This window comes from Thamnophis sirtalis, unplaced genomic scaffold (assembly GCF_051295495.1).
Source record: "Thamnophis sirtalis isolate CommonGarterSnake01/CBP01778 unplaced genomic scaffold, rThaSir2_p1.2 scaffold_1, whole genome shotgun sequence".
Classification (NCBI taxonomy): Eukaryota; Metazoa; Chordata; class Lepidosauria; order Squamata; family Natricidae; genus Thamnophis; species Thamnophis sirtalis.
The window spans coordinates 64,279,151-64,290,773 of NW_028261381.1; the positions used below are offsets into that span (position 1 = coordinate 64,279,151).

Here is an 11,623-nt window from a genome sequence, read left to right on the forward strand (position 1 = left end):
AGCTCATTTTGAATTATCTGGTTTGCTGTGCATCAATCAATATGGAAGGCAATGTTACCAGACTGAATGGATTTCTCTAAGTCAGGCAGCACTTTTTAACCTGGTACAGCATTTATCCTCGTTTGCAGTTCTATGATGGGATACATCCTACCATTCAAAAGCCCTTTCCCTCATACAATTTTCAAGATACAAAACATCAGTTTCCTTTGCAAGTAGTCATCTTGGAACAGCCCTACCACTTCTATTAAGACAATGGAAGTTATAATCCTCACCAAAAGGAGCATCAGGTTAGGGGAGGCGAAAGACTTGTTAACTCTACATTTAAATGAAGGTGGCCAAGGCTGCTCTAAACTGTAGCAGTGACTAAAAAAACTAAGATTATATCTTCTCCCTGAATCAAAAGATAGAACCTTTCTTCAATTTGCATTATGAGTTTCCCTTTCAATTTTATTTTGGCCCACTATGTGTTTGTTACTATAAAAATTATACTGAATGAAAAATATGAAATAAAAACTGAGTAAAAAATATGCATAGCTAGATAGATTGAAATCTGGTCAGAAGCTTGAGTTCTAACAGCCAAAACCATATATTGGTTATGTCTGCCTAACTTGTTTATCCAAGGTAAATTAAGCTGCAATTGCACAATTCGGGCTGCTTGCAAATCATTCTAAACTTGAAATCGTGGTTAGCAAACTGTACTGGATGTGTTCACACAATATGTTATGTCAAAACAAAATTATTTTATAGCTTGAGGTGATGATTTGCTTCATGCAACATCCTACCATATAATGCCATTTGTTGATTCAGTTTTAGACTTTGTATGTAGTTCAACTTGTTATGCAAACACAATCACACTTAACCATAAGGTAATCTCACAGTTCACATAATATGTTAAGCTAAAAAGTGCCTGGGTAATTTACAGATCATTGTGTCATGCTGCAGCCCCTGAGTAAGCAGCTCTGCAGATTTCCAATTCCATTGAACTTTCCTTGTTTTAGATAATGCATGTAGCTGAACATATAGCCATGCAAAGATTCTAATACTTACCAATCTTTTGAGAAAATATCTTGTCAAAGGTGACTTCACCCCGATCCTCCAAGTATTTCTGCATAACACTGCGGATGCTGCCAAGAGAAGGCACACAAGAGAAGTTAATTATGAAATATCTTTCTAGCTTGATGTATTCTATCCAAAGCCTTTTCCCAAAGCAACTTAGAAACTAGCAAATTTAGTATTTCTGATACTGGGAAGACTCAACAGCAGATTAGGTGTGTCTACTTTGGTGCTAGTTTTATTAAAGAGACTTCTCCAAATGTGATTGACAAATTGTCGTCTAGCAATATGCTTGAGTCTAAAATATCTACAGTACTTGTACTTGTACTTGACGCCTCTTCACCCATCGTGGGTATAGGCGACTTCCATGGAAATTTGGCGCCACTGTTTTCGGTCCTGGGCTAGGGTTGTCAGGTGGTGCAGCCAGTCGCTATTATATGATTTTCGGCTAAGATTGAATGGGCGCACGACTATATCTACAGAGCACTAGATTAAGGAAAACTTTTAAAATCATCATCTTCAACAGAAAATATTTGACCACTCATGTACTAGCTATTCTGTTTTAATTTTAAAGAAGAATGCAGTTCCTCTTTTGCGCTAATTCTAACCATAAAAAAGAAGGCACATTTGCAATAGGGATGTACAAATATGAAGCTGAAAAAGTGCCATGCATTGGAAATGAATGTATTTATAGATGTCTCCTTAAAGTACCTGTGTATTTTCTTGGGGGAACATAGTAATTCTGCAATCCCAGGAAAATACAGTATAAATCTCAGGTAAGGAGGGACACAGATGCCTGCTCCAATGTACTCTGCTACACTCTTTTAGCATTTAGTCAGTAGATAATTACTATAAAGAAAATGCGGCATTTCTAGAATGGCATTTAGATCTGAGAGATTAATTTTAAACAAAACAAAATAAAATATTTAGGATCCCCTCTACCTCTTATTTCAGTATTGTACTGAAACAGAGCCATGCTCATTTTTCTAGGTGGTTTATCAAAAGAAATTACTACAGGTATTCCTTGATTTACAACTGCTTAGCAATTGTTTGAAGTTGTGACAGTCCTTGGAAAAAAGTGATTTACTATCTGTTCTTAAAATTATAGTCATAGCACCACCAGAGATGGTATTCAGCAGGCTCTGGAGAACTGGTAGCGGAAATTTTGAGTAGTTTGGAGAACCGGTAAATACCACTTTTGACTGCCCCTACCCACATCTATTCTCTGCCTCCCGAGTCCCAGCTGATCGGGAGGAAATGGGAATTTTGCAGTAACCTTTCCTTGGGGTGGGGAGGGAATGGAGATTTGACAGTATCCTTCCCCTGCCACACCCACCAAGCCACACAATGCCCACCAAGTCATGCCCACAGAACCTGTAATAAAAATCTTTGAATCCCACCACTGAATAACATGATTGCAATTCAGATGATTGGCAAATGGCTTGCATTTATGATGATTGCGGTGTCTTGCAGAAACATGATTACAATTTGCAACCTCCTGTGGGATTCCAACAAGCAAAGTTAATTGGGAAAGCCAGATTCACCTAACAACCATATGATTCGTTTTAAAAAAACACATTAAAAATGATCATAAAATTGGGTTCAGTCACATAATGACTCAATTAATGACTGCATTTTAATGGCCAAAATCCCTCTACCTACTTTTGTCTTACATCAAAGATTATCTGTAAGGAAGATGTAAACTGCCAAACATGATATTGGAAAAGAGTATATTTGGGCTGAAAATGATCCAGAAACTTCAAGTTACAAAGGTACCTCAATGATGAGTTGGCAAGACTTTTAGGTGGCAATTTGGAAAGCATACTACTGTATAATAGCTTCTCCACTAGCTTGACATGATGAGTTAATGTATTACAAAGTATTGAAACTCTAATTTTAAACTTTTGCAATCTTTTTGAGATAATCCAAGGCCTTACTTCCTCTGTAAATATCTGCTTCTGTTGTACAATTTTATTTCCCTCACAGAGAACAGCTGAATTTCTGAACTGTGTTGAGAGCTCATTTTTTATTTCTAAAAATGAAAAAAAATCTGCATTAGCATCCTCCTATTTCAGTTTTCAGTAGTTATTCAAAAATTCCTCAATAGCGTCAATATCACCTACCCATGTTTACGCTAAAACTATGTGATTTCATGACTTTTTGTCTTCGAGAAACTATGTTATCCATCTAATATAGTTTCTGAACCTGAAACTATGTTAGATGGATTTTTTTTAATGAAAAGAACGTATCCATCTTAAAAGGCGCAACGTATTCTAATCTATCACAAATGTGACAAGGCAGCATTCCTAACACCTATAATTCATAACTAAACCTAATTTAACATGTCTTTTATGCCTGTGGTTCTCTGGTCAGATTATGAATGTACAATTATTACTCCATTTATGTACGGAAGTTAAACCTTCTTAGCTTCTAGACAGCTACTTTGTGCTCAAGCCAAGCTGGAATACAGAAACAGGCTTGCCTAATTTCCTGAAGTAAACAAAAGTAAACCAGTGTTTCTCAACCTTAGCAAGATATATGGACTTCAACTCCCAGAATTCCCTAGCCAATTGGTCTAGACAACCAGAAAAATTTTAAGGAAGATTATTGGAACCATAAACTGTTAATAAAAAACATGTTAGAGGAGAAACTCCTAATTTCTAGTAATTTCACATCAGTGGGAAAACCAATTATAGTTTTTCCAATGACAATTGTCGAAATGCAAAAGTTGAGCATTTGCTGTTAAGGTTTAATAGTAATTATAAAAGTTTTAGGAATCTGGTTCTAAGACTGCCTCCTTGCCTCAATTTTTTCTTAGTAAAATAAGGTTATACAGCACAGCAAAAGCTGCTGAGAATGTTAGTTCCGTTGAACTCTTCCAGTACAGGCATTTAATGAGAGATAGTTACTACTAAAAATAATCAGCCAGATGTTGAAAATGGTTTTACTCACACATAGGCCATTGGGAAGGAAATAGGAAATTACTTGCAAGTAATCCTGAATATTGGAGCTGCTTTCAAAAATATTTTTTGGACTGGGAGACTTAAAACACTTCAGTACTGACTCATTAACTCAGAGGCTGTTAAACTGTAAGTTGTACCTTATGGAAGGGGTGAGCAACTTTCCTGAGGTTTGTGTGCAGGCATATCAGGATTTTTGCCAGATATATTTATATACCACACAAATCTCTCTGTGAGAGAGATGAGTGGCTTCTAAATGTGATAAATAAAATATTGCCGTTTGCTTTGTCAGGACAAGCCAACAGCTCTAGCTTTGCAAGAACACTGGTTTGCACATCCAAAGATGGATCTTATCAAAATGTGCTCCCATTCATTCTAGACAAACTGGCAGCCACGTTTTCCAAGGAAACCTGAAGCAAGTTCTGACATGTTGCCCACTCTGCATTTCCTCCAGCTTTCACACTTGAATCTGGATCATTTCTCTGCCTGGGTAAGCCAGCAGCTCCCTGGCTGAACAGGTAGCAAGGAAAGGGCAAGTATACCCTGACTAGAACTCCTGCTTTGCTTTTCTCTGTTCTGTATATTAAAAACTGGATCACTCTCAAAAATTTGCTTCTGCTCTGCCAAGAGACACTGTCAGGGAGCTTACTCTTTTGATAAATTTATTCCTCATCATGCCTTCTCAAGAACCCCAAGTGGCTTATATGGCCATTATACTTCATCATATCCCTACAATGTCACCCCTCTAAAAAAAAAGCGCATTAAGGGATAATAATTGGCCCAAATTCATCCAGTGAGTTTTTAAGGTTAAGAACAGACTTGAACCTGGATCTCCCACATTTTGACCCAAATTATAATGATCACAACACCAAAACCTGGAAATAATTTTGATATGGCTTCAATTTTAGGTGTGCAACGCTTATGGTACACATACATAAAGCCGAGCTCTGTCTTGCTCTGCCTTGTTCTGCAAAGTCAGAATTTTCTACAGTTGTTGGAGTAAACTATTGATTAAAAATAAACATGCTACTACAAAGGAAAGTGGCTATACTGAAAATAAAAAAACCTCAGAAATTATGCAAAGATCATTCTTATCAAAAATAAGATTGTAAACTGTTATTTGCAATGTAATGTTTTTATTTGATAAAGTGCTATAATTTTCTTTATTTGATAGATGAAAATGCATTTCTTAAAAATGTTGAATTTATTGCCCAATCATGCTGAAAACGATAATTTTATCCCAGGAGGTCACACAAATTCATTTATCATTTAGGGGGTCAAAGCACAGCAGTGGATAAGGGCCCCTGCCATGACTAATAACAGAAAAAGGAAATAAATGCATAGAAAATAGCCTGCTTCCCTTAACAGGAAAAAAACAACAAGCTCCAATGCAGTAACAAATAGATAAGAAAACTTTTATTAGTTGTTTTATAATCTTCTCTTTCAACATGAAATGCTAAATTCTGCCCTTTCAAAAATGCTATGCCCCTGTTATAGTAACACCTTTCTAGCATCTTTGTACAACTTGCAAGACATTGATCAAGTGGTTACTGCAAATAACGGGATCTCAATTGCTACAATTCTTGGTCTGTGTTGCAATTGCTTCTGTTGTAGACGATCCAACGGGTTTAAAACCCGAGGAGGTACCATTTCCTGAAAGCTGCAATGATTCTTCGATTCTAGGCGGAAATGATGCGAAAACGACACTTAAAGTTGCTAAGACAGGAACTGTAGAATATCAGAATCTACTGAGAGAGGATGATTAGAATTATGAAAGGCTGCTGTGTCAATTCTGCATTCTGATATAGCCCAATCTTGTCCACTCTTTGTATGAGTTGAACTATAGTTCCCATGACTCCTAATGAGAATGCCCTATAGTCCCAGCTGCTGTAAAGTATGGGAACTGCAGTCATATACATCAGAGGATGTACAATTGGAGGAAGAGCTGTAGTGAAAAACCCACCACAGAAAGTAATTGCTCAAGGGGGACTATTTGCACAATTTTGATTTTCTTGGAATAAAGTTGAATTCAATGTAATCTGTAAAATTTTGAGTTTGCTTTCTCAAGAGAACAATACGAGTCTGAGCAGTTTTGAACATTATCTCTTGCAATTAGTATGGCAGCAATTTTCTTGTCTAAATTATTAATATTGTGTGGTTTATGAGCTAGAGTAGTGAGATTGGGTGGTGAGAAATTTGGATTCAACAATCAATTACAAAATTCAGGATGTGGCTAAGGCCATTTCACTATATTTTGCTCTAAAGTAGCTCAACAGATCCACATTCCCAAAGTCCCAAGACACTACACGGTAACACTCAATGCTCTTGTCAAAATCCATACAAGTTACGAGCCAAGGGGCAATAAAAAAAATTGAGACATTAAGGCAGGGGTGTCAAACTCGATTTCATTGAGGGCTACATTAGGGTTGTGTTTGACCTTGGGGTATGTGGCCAGGGAGTATGGCCAGCTCAACATCACTTGTGTTGGGGGGCGCTGTGGCGGCCTGAGCACTCAGCCAGCAAAAACAGAGCTTGCAAGGGCTGTGTGGGGCCCTCCTGAGCTCCGTTTTCGCTGGCTGAGTGTTGCAGGAGGTTGTTGCAGCCAAAAATGGAGCGCGCAAGGGCCGCATGCGGCTCTCCTGAGTTCCATTTTTGCTGGCAGAGGCACCACGGGCTGGTCCTTCACTGTTTCCAGGGCAGCCCACAGGCTAGATTTAAGCACCCCACGGGCCGTATCCGGTCCTCAGGCCTTCTGTTTGACACCCCTGCATTAAAGGTACTATGAACCAAGAAAGACTTCAAATATTTTCAGGAATATTAAGAACAAGCATAACAAATAATTATACAGAGAAAAAAAAATTAAATTCCTACTATGCTAATGAGCATCATTTGCTCTGCAGCTTTTGTCTGCTTTATTCTTTGTCCTCCATTTATTACAGTTAGTTCTCAACTGACAACCATTTATTTAGAGACCATTCAAAGCTACAATAGCACTGGAAAAAATGATTTACAACCAGTTCTCACACATACGACCCTTGGAGCAACCCCGAATCACATGATGAAAATTGAAAACTGGCATGTATTTATGATAGGTACAGTATCCCTGGATCATTTGATTACCATTTGCAACTATCCCAGCTAGATTCTGACAAGCAAGGCTGGATTTGCTTAACAACCCTATGATTCATTTAACTGTAATCATCTGCTTAACAACGGTGGCAAAAAAGATTGTAAAAGGTGCAACTCGCTTAATAACCGCCTTGCTTAGCAAATGACATTTTGATCCCAATTGTTGCCAGAAGTAGAGATCTACCTCAATCTTAGGCAGAATTTTTACTCCAGATCGGAATAGAAATACTGCTCCAATACCACATGTGGTGGATGTGTAACCAACTGCTCCCCCGACATAAAAAAGAGGATTGGAAAATATGCACACAATCATTCAGAGAATCTCAGAAATCAAACTCAAAATTAAAACAATTCTTTTTATTATGTATAATTTCAGAACATACCAATGAAAAACACAATTCATTAAAATATATACTCACACCTGTGAGGACAAACTGCACAACATTGGAAAAAAGACATAGTACAAAAGTTATCTCTTTGGGAACTCAAACTTGGAGTATACACAGCAATAGCAAAATTAACCGTATACATAATAGAAATTTAGTAAATATAAGAAAGAATGGTTTTCATATATACTATATATCAGACAGCAAGTAAGTACAAATACTTAGGAGCATAGTTTCTACATCTATGTTTATAAATACTGTAAATTGTTTAGAGTACAAAGAAGTGGGAGTTCAGAAATCAAATGATTATCTATACTATTTTTAGTGTTTTTTCTCTTTTTTAGTATGCACAGATAACATTAATGGAGAGATTTGGCATTAAATTAAGTGATTTATACTTTTTCGTATCAAAAAACCTCAATGTGCTTCATCTGGTATGGTCAACCTTCATTAATGTTATCCTGAGCATTAACTGTTTAACTTCAGTAATTGTCTTGTCCAACTTGTTGACATTATATCTTCTTGAAGTATCCCTTTGTTTAAAAGAAAAACAGTTCTGACCTAAAATCCAGCACTATTTTTGAAGCAACTATTTGTTTAACAACAGCAATATTTAACTAAATATTGCATTTTTATAAAATGTATATTGCCCAATACTGTCTTGAGTTATTTGAGGTGCAATAAAAATTAAATAAATAATAAATCACAAGATTCTAAGTGCTGTGGCTTTCCAATTGTCACAATGAAAACAACAATTCTCATATTTCACAATACAGATCAAGCAAACAAATAAAGAAAAAATAATGGAAAGCTACTTGGTCAACTATCCATGAAGAAATGTTTGAGAAGAGAATATGCAGGGTCCTCACTGCCAGTGGTTCCCATAAATCATGTGTACCTAGGTGCTTGAGAATTAACATTCTGGCCTTCAGAAATGTGACACTCAGCTTTGACTGGGATTGCTCTCCCATGCCAAGATCACGTCAAGCAAAGCAATCCCAAAAATCAATACAGGGGACAACTATTCAGCACATCTTCTGATCTATAAAGACAATCTAGATATTTAAGGACTGGTTAAATATCAGAACAGTTTCTGAGATGTTATGCCCTATCCATGATTGCCCAAAGCAAAATAAAATATGCGTAAAACTATTATACAAATAAGCTTTCTTCTGCAATGTGGCTAAATTATGTCCAAGGCCTACCTCTTTGATGCATTTCCAATATCTGGTTTCAGAAGACATTTAAATTACATCCCTGAATCTGCAAACCTTAGCCCTCATTATTCCATCAGACTGGAATTCTCCAGTACAGCTCCTGTTCGGACTATGAAAAAACTTCTCTGCAGGCTTCTTCAATTCCTAACCTTCCTTTAGGGCCTTGCTCCACTGATTAGTAATTTGGCCTTTAATTTTTTTTAGGACAACCTCCTAAAATGAAAATCTTGTTTGTGTCTTCTTCTGTATTTCGATCTACCCTTAAGATCATCTGTCTCCCATACTTCTACATCAGGGTAGCTGCAAGACTAAGAAAACTGAAGATCTTTCTAATGAGTTTAGAATAGAAACTCTTCTAAACTCATTAGAACATGCCACCAGTAATACCCTTAATACAAATGGAATTGGTACTTAAATGAGGATAAATATAATTTAATTCTGCTATTTCTGTTAAATTGTTGTACGCTGCCCAGGTTACTTCCAGTGAGATGGGTGGCTATATAAATTTGATTAATAAATATTCTGTATGGCTGTGACTTAACCAAGAGAGTTGCCAGAGAAGTGTTACTATCCAAGTTGGGCATCCAAGGCTGCTGATTGACTCTCCCTGTTTTAAGATTCTTTCCTTCTAAGACTGTGGAGGAACAGCACCTAAAGTTCCCATGTGGGCAAGTACTTCCATATTGAAACCAGCAGCATGTGAAGAACACAAAGGCTCTGGGTCTTTCAAGCATTGCCATGGTTACACATCTGCTTCATCTTCTAAAAGAGCAGCTGCCATTTTTCCCCCTCCAAGGGTGCTTTCTGCTTTATTTCAGAGACCATCCATTCATCCACCCCTCAATGGTAGGGGAGTGGAGAGAAACTGTGTCTGAGTAGCCATTGGCCTGAGTTGAGAAAGCCCAAGGTTATTGGATGAGATGGAGTAGAGCAGAATAGGCCAGATGTCATATGGAGGTTGGCAGAAGAGGGAGGTAAGGGGGAGAATAGAAGGCAGCCTGCACTTCCCTATGTGCTGTCGGTGCAGAATGCCTGTCAGGCCCAACCCAGTTGCCCTTGGTAACAGCTGCTGGGAAGCGAGTTAAGGGTTGGCCAAACTAAATTGTGGCCCTTGGATTTCATGTGCCAAGACCATTTTGGTGTCATTTGACAGTAAAATCCTTACATAGGAAGCAAATCTTTTACCAAGTGCATTCCTCCTTATTTGTTTTGAGAAAAACTGCACCTTGGTGACCTTGCAAAAGATTTGCACAGGATTGCAATGTTGTTTGTGCAGCTCTAATTCCCATTTAAGTTTAGAGTGACAAGAAGGGCATGAACGCCTAAGCACAATCCCATTTCCAATCCACAGTGCTAAAGAAATATAGATGTAAGCATTTGTATATAAGTGTTAGAAGAGATTTTTGTGAGCCAAGCGACAAGGGTCCACTTCCTGAACAGAATACAGCAAAAACATATATGCAAGTGGCTGAGCTATCTGAACATAGCTCCAGCCTTAATGCATGCTCTCTGGACTCACAGTGGAGCAGATGCCAGATGGCTCAGAAAAATCATCATATAATTTATTACAGCCTGCTTCTGCAGAGATTAATAACCGCTTGTTACACATACACCAGAAAACAACAAAAGGGGGAACTGTGACGTTCAGATAAGGAAAACAGCAGTGCCGTCGTTGAAGAGGCTTATTCCTCTATAAAGGTGGGCCAGGAGTCTGCTGTTGTAAGGAATAATGCACCCCGCAGCCTCAAAATTGGGCCGAAGGAAGAACGGGGACACGTGACACCCCTTCCTATTGCCCACGGTAGTAACCCAAAACATATAACAGGAGAGATGCCATTCTTCCTCCCATCTTTTCCTCCGAGGACAACACGTCTTTCAGAAGGGGCGAGGGAGGCTGACACGGTTCATTTCAAGAGCGCCTTCAAGACAGATGGAGGTTCATACACGCGCCCGCGCACTCACACAGGCAGGCAGGCACCCGGGGCAGCCAACTCCTCCACGGCGCTGGGTTCCCACACACCTGCCCTCCAACGCCCCCCACCCCACCCCCACCACACAGCTCACCTCGGTTCAGGTAGGATGATCTTCTTGCTAGCTCGAGCCGCCGGGGTCGATTTACTTTTCTCCATAGCCATTAAGTAGCTCACATCGGCGAGCACAGCCTCCAAGTCGGCCATCTTGCCAGGAAATATTTTCTTCTTCTGCTTTCCTTTTCCCCCCCACAATCAATTCTCCGATTATTCCCCGCGGCCTCCGGGGGGGCCCGTCTCCTTCTGCCTTGCCGGAGCGGGTGCCGCTGCGCGTGCCGCGGGAGGGGGAGCGGGGCGGAGGAGCGGGGATCGGTTCCCCCCCACCCCTCTTACCAACAGACCCACATGATGCCTGTGCGGGAAGCCGCGCGTCCACCTTGTTTCTGCACCGACGCCGCTGGCTCCTTCGCCTGCTCGCCGCCGCCGTGCCTTCTCTGGGGCTAGGCGCGCAGTAGTTATGTGTGTCCGTACAAGAGGGGAGGGCTGCGCTTTCGCTGCCTGTCAACGCGGAGAGGGAGCTGCTTTGGAACTCGAGCGCTGGGTCCGTCGGGGTTTCTCTCTCTCCCCGAGGCGGAGCGCAAGCCCGGCCTGGAGGAAAAGGCGCCGTCAAAGCAGCCCCGCTTTGGGAAGGGAAGGCAGGCTCGGTTCACGCCCGGGCGCGGATCGAAGCTTAGGAGCGGAGCCGGGCTGCTTCCTCCTCCTCGCCCGCGGGACTCCTCCTCCCCCGCAGCCTCGCAGGAGCAAAGGTCTCTCTCTGGACGCAGCGCTCTGGATCCTTTGGGGGCAACTTCAACAGCACCCGCGCTGCTGGCGGGCAATAAGGAGAGGTTGCTTTGGACGCCGAAGGA

At 40.2% G+C, this 11,623-nt stretch overlaps 1 protein-coding gene across 2 annotated transcripts in view; it reads right to left on the reverse strand.

Moving 5' to 3' along the window:
• GRK2 (G protein-coupled receptor kinase 2) overlaps window positions 1–11,599 on the reverse strand; it is a 40,421-nt gene extending 28,822 nt beyond the window's left edge. The window contains exons 1-2 of one of the 2 annotated variants that reach the window (XM_087713917.1): window positions 10,810–11,599; window positions 1,048–1,124 (exon numbers count right to left, since the gene is read on the reverse strand). In XM_087713917.1, the coding sequence (XP_087570043.1) occupies window positions 1,048–1,124; window positions 10,810–10,922 (190 nt within the window). In that variant the 5' untranslated portion in view covers window positions 10,923–11,599. The remainder of the gene's footprint in view (window positions 1–1,047; window positions 1,125–10,809) is intronic. The other variant, XM_014064180.2, reaches the window with a different exon arrangement.
• Between the last annotated feature and the right edge of the window lie 24 nt (window positions 11,600–11,623).